The sequence below is a fragment of the Nothobranchius furzeri genome, chromosome 18 (assembly GCF_043380555.1).
Source record: "Nothobranchius furzeri strain GRZ-AD chromosome 18, NfurGRZ-RIMD1, whole genome shotgun sequence".
NCBI lineage: Eukaryota > Metazoa > Chordata > Actinopteri > Cyprinodontiformes > Nothobranchiidae > Nothobranchius > Nothobranchius furzeri.
Window position 1 is genome coordinate 19338128 of NC_091758.1, and position 15858 is coordinate 19353985.

At 40.8% G+C, this 15858-nt stretch overlaps 1 protein-coding gene across 1 annotated transcript; it reads right to left on the minus strand.

The window, feature by feature from the left end:
- Positions 1-11290: 11290 nt before the first annotated feature.
- Positions 11291-15351, minus strand: cox16 (cytochrome c oxidase assembly factor COX16). Its single transcript, XM_015969221.3, has 4 exons — positions 15063-15351; positions 14405-14482; positions 12730-12798; positions 11291-11454 (listed from the first exon to the last, which is right to left on the minus strand). The coding sequence occupies exons 1-4, from the start codon at positions 15120-15122 to the stop codon at positions 11350-11352; spliced, it is 312 nt and encodes a 103-aa protein (XP_015824707.1). The 5' UTR covers positions 15123-15351; the 3' UTR covers positions 11291-11349.
- Between the last annotated feature and the right edge of the window lie 507 nt (positions 15352-15858).

Below are 15858 nucleotides of genomic sequence, written 5' to 3' on the forward strand. Positions count from 1 at the left end.
GAAAATCTGGTACTAGCAAGGATGTTTGTTTGTTTTTTGATAAAGTGATTAAATGTGCAAATTGCAAAAACACTATTAAACCAGATTATTTTTTGTGGCTAGCTTAAATCTAGTTTACTTCAAAGTTGAACAATTGTTTCTTTTTTTTTTTATCCTTCTGGATCTTGGAGTGAGCTCTTTTCTCTTCTCTCCTGTCCTTATCATCCCAAGGCTCTCTGATCTCTCTCTGTCTGTTTCAGAGCAATTCTTTGGAATCTTTCTCAAAATCTCCTTTTTTGAAACCACGGAGCAGAGCTGGTCTCTGAATGCAATTGATGACATTTTTCCACATTTAGAATAGAGAAGGGAACTCCTACATGTCTGGACAAAACAAACCTGGTTGGATGTATTTAGGATTCCTGGAAGAAGTGGAATATTATATGTCTTTCTCTGCTTTCCGATGGATGTTTGATTACCGGATTTCTGCTAATTGGAGCAAGAGGTTATTTGCTATATAAGAAAAATTATGGAGCTGTCAGGGGCAATTGGAAAAGTCCCTGAACTCAGAGAACGTTACTGCTGTGCTCTAAGTGCTCAGACTCAGACGTTGCTCGAGGTGAATCACAAGCTGGATGCTCAGTGTAGTAATCTGGTCACACCCAAAGCGTCAAAATATGACGCGTGTGACCAAGCCTCAATATATAACGATTTGGGATGCCCCAGCGCGTCAGGAGGGAACAATCAGGGACACGCAGGGACACATGGAACCGCTGGCATCCGTATTTGACGCCCACGGTCATACGGCCATTATTCCACGATTTAACCTTCCCCTCACTCCAATCCTAACCTTAACTCCGTAACTGAGCTGAGTTAAGGTTAGAATGGTGGTGAGGGGAAGGTTAAGTAGTTCACAAGTTGGTCTAATGTCCGTCCCACCGCGGGCGCCGGACACCGACGCTCTGGGACAGCGCGTCCTCAATGCGTCCTCTCCTGACGCACTGGGGCATCCCGAATCATCATATATTGAGGCTTGGTCACACGCGTCATATTTTGACGCTTTGGGTGTGAGAATGTGTTGATTCCACAACTCGTAGGCAGGATGAACTCCATGATGTAGAATGCTACTGTATGGTATGGAGGGAATTAAACTCCATTATTTAGCTGATTAGATGCCCTGAAGATCAGCAAAGACTGCAAGGCAGAGAGGAAACATTATCTCTGGCCTGCTCCAAAACAATAAATGTGTTCTGAAACTGACCTCCCTGCCTTGGCTGAAGAATCCAAAACTCCCTAAGGAAATGGATACAGACGGCCGCTCTATCCCCTGCCTAACCTACTCCTGACATGGAACTGTGGATCTGGGTATAAGGTCTTTGAGCCACGGAGGACTCGATGCTTGCTCTCTTCATCCCTAAGTCACCTTCACCCCTCAGGAAACGGGGAGGAAGTGCGTACTGGGTGCTGTGCACTCTCTTGGTTGAAAAGAGGAGCGCAGTCCCTCCCACCCACCTCTTGTGGGCTTATGTTGCGACTGTCTAATACATGTTGCTTCTCAAGGTTTTTCCTGAAACCTCCATCGCTGCCCTCCTCTCAGGAGCAGGGTGGAAAGACCTGCACCCCCCCCCCTGTTTTTCTCTATCTTCTTTTTCACTCCTGCATAAATGGGAGCACCATAAAGGCTGCTTGCCCACAGTTCACCCTGATTCTGTTATGTTTGTATGTTGTACTGTTTGTCAAACGGGATGTTCTGAAACTGCTTTCTCGTTGTACCAAGATGCTGGTTCAATGACAAAAATCCTGAGGTTAGAATTATTCATCCCCAGGGCCAGATTAACACTTTGTTGTACCCTGGGCAACAATATTAAAGGGCCCCATCATCACGGCCCAAGGATCACCATAATATGGTCACATACAGAATATTTTACTGTAATATGCAGTAAATATACTCAATACTTGAATGCCTGACGTCACATAACCCGCTCAGGGTAACCTTTGACCCACCTGGAGGTATTTGCCCTGATCTTTATCATGTTGTACAGCGCTTTGTGATTTATATCTGTGAAAGGCGCTATATAAATAAACTTTTACTTACCTAAGCCCCCTTCAGACAGGCCATGAAAAACGGAAATGTTCCGGAATCTGTCCGTAAGACCTTTCTGTCTGAATACAAACATCCGGATAATGTGTTCCGGAATTTATCTGGACGAAGCCCCTAGTAACAGGTCCGGACTTGTTACGGACAGGGTGGCTGCTTCAGACTGGTGAGGTAGAGTTCCGGACAAGAGGGAGGGGGAGGAGGAGGGGACCGGGGGACGCCGTGCGCACCTAGATAGCCCGCTGCTGTAGCATGCGGCGAACCACGGCAGCTCGCCTCCTACGGTACCGTCTAGACGCGCGACGGAGCGCTTCACACCGCTTCAGTGATTCCTTTAACCATTGAGCTTCATCATCCAGGTCTCTTATGCGTCTTCGTGTGCACAGAATTATGCTTAAGCGCCTCGTGATTTTTATCTTGAGAGGCGCTATAGAAATGATGTTTTCTTCTTCTTCTTCTTAACATGAGTCCGATTCTCTCTCCCCCCACCCCACTCCCCCGCCGCCGTCAGACATCTGGAACTTTTCCCTGCTGTGTGAACGCAGCCGAAAGGACAAGTTCCGGTACAAAAGTGGTGTGTCTGAAAACACAGTTCCGGTTAAAAACCGGATTGAATTGTCCACAAATGTTCCAGAATGTCTGTCTGAAAAGGGCTTTACTTACTTACTTACCTCGTGTGGACCGACCAATGAGGAGAGGGTCTTAACTTGAGGCCCTCTCTTCATGAGACTGACTCTCAACCGCTCTCAACTCACGTTCAGAGTCATAGGCAGTGAAGCGTCTCTGTGCAGCACCAAAGCCCGGGGGGACAGTTTGTTTAATACAGGGTGACCATATTTCCATTTGGGGGGGGGGGGGGTCTGTTTTGCCTAGGCCCCCAAAATGCCTTGAAACGGCCCTGGGTGTGTGACTGAGTTTTGAAGGTGATCTGAATTGTATCAGATGTATAAATATTACATGTGTATAACTTGTTGTTTTATACAGGTAAAAACGTGTAGTGGAGATAAATTTCAACACTTTGTTTTGTTTTCTTGTTTTCATTGAACTATTTTCCTGTCCTGTCTATCTCTCATCTTCCTGCTTTTCCTCTAAACTCTCCAGAAAATCTGCTGCCTGGATTCTTACTTTTTCACCTCATCAGTTACTTCTGAGCAGATCAAAGGGATCTCCTGACCGCAAAGCGGGAAGCGCGTTTCGATGCTGCGTCAGTGAGGTGAAATCACACTGCAGCACGGGTGATGAGCTCCGCAGTAGCAGAGCGCTTCAGGCACAAATAAGACAGAAAGCAGAACATGTGCGGACATGAACGATCGTGTGGTTGCGCCACTTTGAGAATGGACCATGCGCTGGAAGCAGCTGCCTGGAGCGCACCAACGATCAGCTCTCTGTGCTCTCCGCTCAAAGAACCCCCGGTACACAGAGAGTCCATAAATGATGTAATATAGGTGGAAACGTTTTTTCCTACGGTACCGCCTAGATGCACGACGGAGCGCTTCACACCGCTTCAGTGATTCCTTTAACCATTGAGCTTCATCATCCAGGTCTCTTATGCATCTTCGTGTGCGCAGAATTATGCTTAACATAAGTCCGATTTTTAATAAAATCTATATAATGGTTGAGATATCCTGCTAACACGTAAACAAACATGTCTGCAAGCATGGGACATTAATTTACTGATTTTTAACATGGAACAAAACTCCCTCAAACTTTTCTAATTTAGGAGGTAAAACATCAACAAAGCAGCAGCTTTAAAACTGAAACTGTCTTTTGCAGCGTGGCTTGTTGTTTAGGTGATCATTTATGAAGTAATGAACTCAAACAGAATTCTAATTTCGCCCCAGTGTGAGAAATGAACTAGGGGCGTTCATGATGAGTGAATAATATTTCACGTTTCTGTCGTGGAACTGAATGATCGTGTTTGTGATATGGCGGGGAAGTGTCTTCCTGTGAGATAATACCAGCTGTAATTAATCATCTTCTAGCGTGTGTGTGTGTGTGTGCGTGTGTGTGTGTGAGAGAGAGAGAGAGAGAGAGAAAGAGAGAGAGATTGGGAGGTGGGAAGTTTCTATTCATGGAGGCTGAGAGTGTTACAGCAATATGATGATCTGGCAGAATCAGATTGATTGAAAAGCAGACCAACAGGTCTGCAGGTAAGGGTGTGGTGTGGTGTGGTGTGTGTGTGTGTGTGTGTGTGTGTGTGTGTGTGTGTGTGTGTGTGTGTGTGTGTGTGTGTGTGTGTGTGTGTGTGTGTGTGTGTGTGTGTGTGTGAGGGGGTTTAAATGTTGCTGCTAACCAAAGAACAACGAGGCTGCAGATGAAACAGCTTGGTTTTTCTAAACAGCATCAGATCATTCTGAGTCTTCACATTGCTAAATATTGAATAGAACATTTTCCATTTTAAGCCTTGTCCTGTAAAAAATTCATCACATTTTCATGTGTTCAGATAAAAATTTAAACATTGTGTAAAAAGGCAGGTAGTGTTTAAATGAGGCCTTTGTGCATGCTGAGGACAGAGAGACCCTCAAGGCAAACCTACTTTTGACCTCTAATGACTACACTCACTTTATTTCTATAACAGCGCCGCGACGCCATGCTGAGCCGTGTCTTTTACCTCCTTACTTTCCTTCATGAGATTCGCCTGAAGTGAGGTCTGCACACATGGAAATGCTGCAAGGCTAAAACTGGGCACAGTTAGAAGTTTCAAATGATTCACAGGACTAAAGTACATGTGATACAGCGCAGAAATCAAAGTCAAAGGGAAAATAAAGGTTTAGGAAAATGCACACGAGATCAGCCTAAGTGTATTTTTAAAGGTCAAATTAACTGAAAAAGCAGTTTTTAATTATTATTTCTGATTACAATCAGTCATGCTGAAAATTTCATGCAGACTGAACATGAAAATAGTCTCCGACACCTATCTCCTGCATTAGCCTCTGATAGAAAATAGACGGTCAAACACTAAGATCAGAACATCCTGACAGATCTACGTCTCGCTGTCCCTTAACGTTCATGGACTCACCCATCTTGGCTCGCGTCGGGGAAGGCTGTTGTTGGTTTAGCGCAGGAACTGGCAGTGAAGATTTCGGCTGGTAGAAGCTAACTGTTAGCATTAGCAACTCCATAACACAGCAGAGCTCCTCCAGGCTTGTGTTAGTTGTGGAGATAAAACATCTGTGCTGCAGAGCGATCTGAGTCAGTGGTAGAGTCGTGTTGCTGTTAGCTGATCGGATCTCAAAATATCAGCAAATAAGACTTCCAATCCTGCCGTCTGCTGCCACTTTCAACTCCGACTGACTCCTATGTCCTGAAACTGGCGCACCAGAGCCTCACAAGGCATTAATTCCTACTAGAGACAACTGCGAATGCATAGAAAACATGAGTAAAGTTGACCTTTAAGGCTAAAATGCGATAAAATTTACGTGTTTGATTCTTTTCTGACATTCTTATGAGTAAAATGATTATTTTAGAGGTGCTACTAGAGAAATAAGCAAAATATATTTATGGAGAATTGAAGTGACAAAGATATGAAAGTGTATTACTCCAACACCTCCGACTGGTTTCTCAAATCTTTTGGGCGAACCTCAGAAGGAAACCAGGATCAGGAATCAGAGTGTTACCCACAGGACGGAGAGAACCAGGATGTTTCTTTAACAGTTAGTGGAGAGTTTCTGTCTGTATTTTCCACAGAGGGGTTGCCTGCCATATTTTGACAGCTGCTGCTAATACTGTAAGTGAAGCTGTCAGAGTAGTTGTTAATGAGGCTACAAACACGACACCCCACTGCATTCATGGCACACTCTAGAGATTTCAACCACTTTCTCTTTACGACTAAATATCTTTCCTTAGAGAATTAATCAAGTAGCATCTGGTCTCAAATGTTTCCATTTTGTGTTTAAGTCTAATGCTTAAGAAACTAGAAGAACATAATTCTTCTAGTTTCGTCATGAGGGAAATTATCTTTACCTACATGGATCTTCTGGTCATTTTTAATAGTCCTGCTCAGCTGTCCTGGGAGAGCTGTGGAGGACTAATCAGCTAACGGTTAATTAGCTGAGTGTATTTCTGCCATCTTTATCTCCAGCCTTCTAAATGTTTTAGCAATTTCCGTGATGTTTTCCACAAAAGCATAAATATCACTTGAAGCGGTAACATGCAGCTCTTTGGGTGCATTGAGGTAATATTCAGGCCTTGTCCACACGTAGCCGGGGATCTGCCAAAACGTAGATATTTTTCTACGTTTTGGCCTGTCATCCACACGAAAACGGATCTTTTTAAAAACTCCGGCCAAAGTGAAGATCTGCGTTTTCTCCGTTTTGGGTGTCTGCGTGTGGACGGACAAAACCGGAGTTTTAAGGTCCGCAACGTCACTTTCCACGACAAAAAAATGCTGACATCACGTGTGCGACCTGTGTTTACAATAGCCGACAGCATGGAAGCCCTCAGAGCTGCGCTCGCTTTATCAATGGTCCAAGCGCTTTCTGCTTGTTTGTTTTTGCAAGCAGAATTACTGCTCCATGCGGAAGACCACAGACGAAGGACGAGGTTAAGAACGGGGGAAGTACTGCCGCCTACAGGTCTGGCATGTCCTTAACAACGTATTTATCCGGGTACGTGTGGACAGAGTTTTTTTTTTTAAAACGAGGTGGTGTGGATGCAAGTTTTTGGAGGGGCGGATATTCGTTTTTTAAAAAACCCGGCTACGTGTGGACTAGGCCTTAGTTGATTTTTCCTTGCCGAGTAACCATGTAACGCAAAATGAATTCATCAAATAATGTGTGCATGAACCAGTGTGCAGTATTGGAAATACGTGTTGTCAGGCTAGCTCGTTAGCTCCCACATAAACGCGATTTCTGTGAACAGAGGCTGTTCAGGACATTAGGTACAACAGGTGGAACATTAATTATTTATGACTCTTACACAGAAACCCACTTAAAACTGACCTGGAAAATCCATCTAACCTTCAGTCTAACCAGTGCAAATCCTAAGGGCTGAAGAACATGTTTCCAGAAGAAGTCAGGAGTTAACTAAAGACCTCCAATCTCACTTTCATAGGCCTTATATCGAGCTGTGACAAATAAAACTTTTTCTTCTGCATTTTTTTAACAAAAAACAAGAGTCGGGATGTAAGCATCAGCATCTTAGAGGCCTAATTTAACTGCTTTGAATGATTTGATCATACAAACGCTGTTTTATTGGGGTTTATGTGAGCTAAGTCTTGTGGAGCGTAACTACCACATCAGGAAGAAAAGCAATTAATTCATACTAATTTGTGACAACTGGAGTTCTATTAAAGTTTAAAGTATTAATATAAAATCATATTATCAAAGTGTAGCGTGATTAATGATTGACATTATCACTACATATTAATTATGACCAATAAGATGTGATGATTCCATATTAATATGAAATATCAACCTGATTGATCTTTGAATGTTTAGTCAGAAGATTCTAGGGTTCTTTGCTTCTTCAGGGACCATAAACACACTCCATATTAATTCAGACAGTCAAGTAAATAGTTTATAAAATGAAATTAATTAATTTTCTTAAACTAACAATTTATACATGACAAGATATGAATAATGAGATGTGGTGTAATGGGATATGGAGTGATTTAAAGTGATGTGTGAAATGTAATGGAAGCTAGATGTGTTAGCAAAACCATTCTTTGTATCTGAATTTGTGAAGTCTGGGTTGTAAAAGAATTTGTTTATAACTAGAGTTGTTTATTTAAAAACCATCCGACGCAATATGTGCCAAGTCTACGCACCCTTTGTGTGGAGGTTCTCGTTTGATCCAGCGGGTCGTGCTGGTCACTGCCGGTGGAGTGAACCTTTGATATCAGGAACCCGTAGATTAGCTCCGATAGGACCCGTCCAGTCTCAGATCCCTCCATGTGAAGGCAGGAAGCTGGAAGGCTGTTTGCTTGGCTCTTAGAAGAGCCGTTTGTCTGATATCAGCTGCAGCGTTGCAGAGGCTTTGACTGGAGGTCAAAGGAGATGGTTTCAAAGATGCTTGTTCCCGAATTGGCCGGTTCGAGAGTCAGCTAGAAACTGAACTAATCGGGAAGTAATTCTTGTTTAAATAAACCACAATGTTATGATTTCTGGCCAAGTTTGGCAAATCAGAATTTGACACGTTTTTGAGTATTTACCAACATCCCTCTGAAAGCCACACCTTCTTCAGATACAAAGGTTTTTAACACTTTGTGAATGAGAATCTTTAAACTCCTATGTGAGGTGAATATTAACCTTAATGAGAATCTTATTGTAATTTGTGTGAGTGTGATTAACTTGAAGATACAATGATTAACTTGTTAAATCAAACACAGATTTGTGAAATAAATGGATCATTGTAAGAACAATATTTATTTTAAATTCATTGATTTAAGCACAAGTTATTCAAACATTTGATTTAAACACCTTGTTCATTCATCACATATGATTATTTAAGCTAATGAGTTGTAAAGTCATGTAGGGTTCGAGTAGGTTGTGAGGAATGCAGCAGCCAGGCTCCTGCATCAGACCTTGGGACAGAGTGTGTTTGAATGTTTTGTCTTCTTGTATGTAAACAAGCACTGAGCAGAACCTTTTGGATTTGGAGGCCAGATAGTGGATTTATGTTGTCAAATCAAAGATCAATTAGATAATGAAAATTGACCTTTTTGGTATGTTACAAAAGTAATAAAAAACAAAGAGTTTACATTTTTTTGCAAACATCTCCAGATTTTCTATTTTTATTAGGTTTAGTAGTTTTTGCAGTGAAGTTAGCAGATTAAGAAAAGCTCTTAACCTGCCAGTTCAATTCTAAAGGAAACTATAGATTATTTTATTTCTAAGAATAATTGTTACCAACTTTGACATAAAATTAAACATTATCTGGTACCCTATTAGATGACAGTCACTGTGAATCTGACGTTAGAGTGTAAACTAGGGATGGGTACCTTTGACATTTGAACCGATTCAGTACTAATTCCCGGTACCTAGGAATCGATACCGGTACTTAACGGTACCAATTTTCGATACTTTTGAGTGTTTATTATTTTAATTCTCTTTTATAATTAAATATATATTTTTCTCAATATATAACAATATTTGATAAACATCACGTTATCGTTTGTATTTTAACATCGTCCTTGTAGTTTTATAAGCTGATAATTAAACTGAAGCAAACATCTTTACTGTGAACTAAATTTACTGCGTATCTTCATTCCTTTTACCGTCCTTTTTCATTTGATTTATCCTACTGGGAAGTTAGAATTTCCGAGGAGAAAGCGAACGCACCATTAGCTGATAACAATGGTAGCAATGGAAGCTAACATACCAAGCTAACGTTAAACAGTTTATTTAGCTGCTGGAGCAGATTAAAACGGTGATGCCTCACACTTAGATCGTTGTCGCTGGTTTCGTCTTCACCCGTCGCATTTAGTAAAGTGAAGCCAAACTTTAGAGCGCGTTCATGTTCTTCTAGTCGGGAATTCGGAGTTCCGAGGAGAAAGTGAACGCACCATTAGTGAAACGGAAGCTAACATATCAAGCTAATTATATTTACCTACCGGAGCAGATTAAGATGAGGATGTCTCACTTAGATCGTTGTCCCAGTTATCCATCACATTTATTGAAGTGGACGCAAGCTTTAGCGTGCGTTCTTTCTACCATGCTGCTCTGTTTACAACTGGTTCGCAGCGAGCGACGACATAACGCTCTTGCGCATGCGTAGCTGTCTTGGCAAGTTCTTGTTATGATGGACGAGTACCGAAATGAGGCACCGTTTGAAATGACATGAATCAGTGCTCGGTCGGTACTATGGAACTCGGTCGGTACCTTAAACAGTACTGAATTCGGTACCCATCCCTAGTAAACAGAACCAGTTTTAATCCTTTTTAAAGGGGACAAAATATGCTAAACTAATTGTTAGCATCCTTTTGTGCTGCCATGTGAAGCTCTATAAACACTCTAAACATGAAAAAAAATCCATCGATTTTTTTTTCTGTTTGGTTTTATGTCTAAAACGAGCTGTTTTAAAAAAGTTCCCATTTGTGAGGTCACAAATGAGGAAAAAGTATCACCTCTCACATACAAGAGCTGCTGGAGAAGTAGCTCTAGTCTAAGCCCCTCCCAGATTTCAGAGCTTCTCAGCTTATAGCAGCCTGAGGGAGGGGTGGGCGTGGCCAGCTACATCTTGTTTTCTCAAAGTGACAAAGCCCTGAAATGCCTCATTCTGGAAGGTACTGAAACTGCTGAAATCACATCATGTCAGAAATTTACTGCAAAGAATTTCATAATCTTGTTTTCTTATAGAACTATTTTATCGCAAGAAAAAAAAATGCCCCCTCTAAAGTTGTAGAGAAAATATAAACATATGCCGTGCTTTCCCAGATTAGAGATGATCACTATTCCACAGATGTTCTAGCTAAAATCAGAAACAACGTAAAACCAGACGTATTTCTGTGTCGCCTGGAAGACAAATGACAACATATAAGCTGCTGTTTGTTTCCCCCAAGGCAGCGAGGACCCCACAGTACAGCAACTCTAAAGTAACACACATAAAATGAGATTACAGAAAATGGATCCCATGACAATCCCAGAGAGATGTATGCACCCGAGGAATATTCATTACTATTCATTTCACGGCTGAATGAGGTGAGGCAGCACATATATTATCTGTCACTCACACAGAGATTACCTTCACACACCCATCTGACGCCGAACTCATGTTCTGTTGTTTAGCCGGACAAAAACAGAGGAGGTAATACCATTTCCATTAGAAATGCAATCAATCCACCACATTGTGAAGTAGTGTTAGAAAAACAGATTACTGTTGAGACATATGAAGCCTGAGAAGCTAAACTCCTCTTATTTATTCTTTTCTACTTTCAGCTGGTGAATCAGTGCAACTCTACTGTAAACAGGAGGCCGTGTCCAAGAGATCTGGCCAAAAAGTAAATGAGAGCAAAGCGAACTCTTAAGAAAATCAGCAATAATTTATTGAAACAAAGCAATTATACTATAAATCACATTTATGATGTTTATTGTGAAAACAGAAGGTAAGGTGCCACCCGCTGGCTGGTTTAGAAGCTCCTGGTCTCTCCGGGTAATAAATATAAATTTATTAACGGAGAACCCCCCCACCCCGACCCCACCCACACACACACACACACACACACACTAATGCACGCGTCCAAAAACTCAGGTCCAACACAAACCAGCAGATAGCTCCTGAAGCTGCAGCGCCTGGACTCCACGGGTCCCGCCCCCCTCCCCATCAGTTCAGTCTGTTTAGCTCCGACTCCTGCGCTGCTCCTCCTGGTACTCCTTGGAGTCCTCCCAGGGACGAGGACCACGGATGTTCTTCCACTCATCTATTTTCACTTCCTTTAACTTCTGCAGAAGCAAAACAGCAAAATGGTGACTTATATAACATAAACAAAAAGAAAAGTGTCTGCGGGCATCTTTCGAATCAATTAAAATATGCATTTCAAGGTCAAGCCTGATCATTTTTATCTCAGCTTGTTTCATGTAAAAAAAATAAAACAGCTGACAAAACAGCCGATGTGAGAAAGTCTCTCAAAAAAGAAGATTATAGAATATTAAATATATTCAGACTTCCCCTTTGAGGTAGAAGAACGAATGTTAGAACCAAAAGTCTCTGGACTATACTTCAGTATTCACAAACAGCCAATAACAAACGTTTTAGTCAAGTAAATAGTTGGTGTTGATTTTCTGTTTTTACTTCTAACTAAATCCTATTAATGACAGTTTTGAAAAACAGTCATGACTGTATTTAACACCTGATTCCCAGACATACAGCAGCAGATTTGGTTTAATACCGGATGGTTTACAAACATCAGCATTCAAAAGTCACCATGTCAACAACACGTTGCACCGCTCCAACCGCACAAATGCAACATGAGTGTTTCCAAGCTCCAGGAAAAATAAAATATCCTAACCCTAACCCGCTCAAATGAAGTGAATTCAGCAGTTTTATTCTCCACAGTTTCAGTCGTCGTCATCTTCCTCCGCTTATCCAGGTCCGGGTCGCGGGGGCAGCATCCCAACTAGGGAGCTCCATACTGTCCAGTTTCAGTACCTTCCACAATGAGTCGTTTCAGGACTATGTCACTTTAAAGAAACAAGCTGGAGCTGGCTCCCCCCACCCCTGCTCAGGCTGCTATGAGCTGAGGCTCTGATGTCCAGGAGGGGCTCAGAGTAGAGCCGCTACTACTCCAGCAGCAGCTCATTCTTGCACATGGTAGGTGGGACTTTAAAAAAAACCGTCTTGTTTTAGACATAATTCCGAATAAACCCTGACAAGAAACAGATGGACTTTTTATTCATGTTTGGAGTGTTTATGGAGGCAGCAGAGACCCACATAGCAGCACAAAAGGATGCAAAAGGTGAGTTTACATAATAGGTCCAATAAAAAAAAGTAAAAGAGTAAACATTCTTTCACCTGCAGATTGATGAAACAAAAATGTGATCGTAAAACAAAGTCCACCGTGAACCCAATCATGTACGAAAAGAACTCCGCTCAGACTGAACATAGCCGGATTTTGAACCCACTACCAGCATCCTCCCTGCAGCACACACTCAAAATGACGTGACGAAAGCAGTTTGAAAATCATGACAGCATAAAAACACATCCCAAGAGTCACCTACCTCATATTCCTCCTCCAGCATGACCGATTGCTTCTGGGAGTCCACTTTAGCCTCCAGTGAAGGATCCAACTGATAAAGGAGACAGAAGAAATTCATCTTTCCTGCAGGTGGAGGATCTCCTCATTTGAATATCATTTTTATATGTGGAAAAAGACAAATATAGAGAAAATCAGTAGACATTTCTGACAGCACCTAGCAGCACCACGTCTCTCTTCAAACAACGAATAACGCCTGAAAAGAATCACATTCCTTTCATACGTTTGAGTGACATAAGGGAATTTTTCCTCAACAGACCAAGTTGAGTTCCTCCAAACCTACGAAGAAAACTTAAACTGAGAAAAAACAAAGTGGTGTTGCAGGATTGCGGGTGACAGTTTGGTCCAGAGCTGCTCTCTTTGCAATTCTAATGGGGATTTTTCCAAAAATAGGTCCCAAATGAATCCCATTTTTAGTCATTACTTTTAATGAGTTCTAATATTTCAAAGGAAAAGCTCTGAAGTTTTGTGTGTGACGGATGAGTCTCACAATTCCATGATTGACTCGTAATTAGAGTCACATTACCAAGACTAATAAATATTACATTAAATATTCTGCAGCTGTCAAACTAATGGTCTCGGAAATTAATACAACACCCACAGCTTAAACTTTATTAGATAAATAAATAAATAAATCAGTAAAACTGGGAGGACAACCTAATAGGAATGTTAAAAACCCGAACAGACGAGGAAAAAAAGCCCTTAAGTTAGTCTTTGCCTTCAGGCGATATGATTTCACTAAAAAGAAAATGCTAATGACATCACTCCAGACTTCCTCCCAGCCTAGATTTAATATCTGCTAGAACCAACTAATGCAACCAGCCAATTATAATTCCACCAGAATGTGAAGAGTGGTTTTAATAATGCACATTGTTGAAACAGTTCAGATATTTACAGGATTAAATCACACACTGAGCAGAAAACGGATCTCTACAGTGTGTGAAAGTGCTGCATGTTCCAGTGAAGGAGAGCGAGTTGTGGGTGTGCACAGACACAGCTCCTCCTCAAGCATCTTCTGTTGCTCCATCACGACAGAAGTGATAAGAAGCAAAGCCCCAACCATCTAGGCCCACCCAGGTGACTTACATCCATTTTCAGTCCAAACAAATAAAACAGCTACTCGTCCCAGATCACAGAAATATAACAGCTCATAAAGTTAGGATTCTCTCCTCTCGTGGTAATAAATTAGCTTTTACTTGATGAAACATCGGGCTTGTTCTCAAATGAGTGCAGTCACATAAAAGGAGATTAATGCCCATTAGTGATGGACACATGTGGAATAGGAGTGAATTTGATTTATTGCAATTTTTAAAATATCTAAGATTTTTGTTCACTAAAAGCACAGTGACACTTTCTACCACTAGGAGGCGCCTGCACATTCTGGTCTTGGAGAAATTAAACCAGGATTTGTGATTCCACAGATTTAGAAATCCCGCCTCGTTCAGAGATATTTTAATGTAAATGTCGGAGGTTTCCAGCACCTTATTTTGATGACTAACACATACATCACAACTAGTTTCATTTTTATGTCTCATAAGGGTTTTTTGTTACAGTTTTAAGCACTTATATATATAAAACAAGATCAATGACCAATAAAAACCCTGATGATGACAAAAAAGTTCATGTAATTAAAGTCCAACCCTTTTCTTGATCTTCTGGGCATCGTATCGGATTTGAGTAAACTCTCGAAGGCCAAAGGAGCCACCAACTATCAGCAACTGAAATAAAACACATCTGGTTAGGAACTTCATGGGCATTTGGACTTAAATCAGAAAAATATTTGAGCTCACGATGACTCGTTAAGGCACATTTTATTAGCCATTTCTCAAACTTCAAAAAGATAAGAGGCTACTTTGTCAGTTTTAAGATTTTGCTTGAGCACTGAATGCAGTTCAAAGCCACAAAAGGTTAGACTAATACATCTAATAAGGGTGTTGTAAATTAAATCATGATTATATTACATTACCACTTCATTGACAATATCTACTGTCGTTAAAAATATGACAGCTGTATGTAAAACTGCAAATGTGAAGTGATGTAACTAACATGACATTGAAATGTGCCAGAAAAAATGTGAAACTAGCAGCAAAAACCTGCGTTAAAACGTCTAATGCTGAAAAGTCAAATAACTAAAAGACTTTAAAGATTACATTTGACTTCATTATCCCTGGGGGAAAATGCGCTATTTCTGATCCGTTGTTTTCCCACAACAGCCAACAAGCTAGCTACACGCTAGCTCTTTGTAACATAAATAAAATAAAATAAAATAAAATACCAAATACTAAAACTGCTACTTACAAGCATAGGAACTCCATATTTCACGGTTTTATTTCTCTGTAAAGTCCTCAAAGTAAACATGACTTGTCTTTGGCTACACGTGCATTTGTTGTGAACAGCTAACAGGTCACAGCTGGGAATGGCTTCCTAAACAGGTCCGACGGGCTAAAAGTCCCGAGCAGTTACAAGTAAACGATAAATAGTTCCTAGGTGAATGTGTCCATAAATTTAAACGTGTCTTTTTGCCCAGTAGGGGCTAGAAAACTAAAAAACAAAAAACGATTAGACAATAACATTTAGATTAAAAGTTTAGAATATTGCTTCGTCAAACTGTACAAACTTAATGTACCCAATCCACATTTGATAAAGAATTATATCTTTGTTGCCAAACTTAATCATGTTCACCTCAACTTCTGCAAGAATTTTGTTTCTACACCATTATAGTATGTTCTTATATTCTAATCTTTAAACATTTTTGTATATCCAGTATTAAGTCCAAACCACTGATGACTGGTGAGCTAATAAACACCAAACAGGATCATTATTTCTCTTTTGCAGCACAAACCACAGGTTTTATTGTGCAGCCCACTAGTGTCTAGGGGTGTTCAACCTTCTAGGACCCCATGTCCACATATGAACATCGGCTCCTAGCACTAGAAAATTTTATTTTCTTCAACTGAGACCTTTGTTTTTATAGACACTTGAGCTTGACGTTAACATTTGTTTTCTTTCTTTTGTTGTAGGAAATTAAGCATTTTAATTGAATTGGATTCTATTTTAATATTTGTAATTTTGTTTCCATTAATGAGAGCTGACT

Bases quoted from the DNA above. Each gene is read 5' to 3' on its own strand.
- cox16 (XM_015969221.3), bottom strand. From the start codon at position 15,122: ATGTTTACTTTGAGGACTTTACAGAGAAATAAAACCGTGAAATATGGA. The intron at 14,483-15,062 runs GTAAGTAGCAGT...GTTTTATTTCAG, and splicing joins AATATGGAGTTCCTATGCTT to TTGCTGATAGTTGGTGGCTC. The intron at 11,455-12,729 runs GTAGGTGACTCT...TTGCTTCTGCAG, and splicing joins TGCTGGAGGAGGAATATGAG to AAGTTAAAGGAAGTGAAAAT.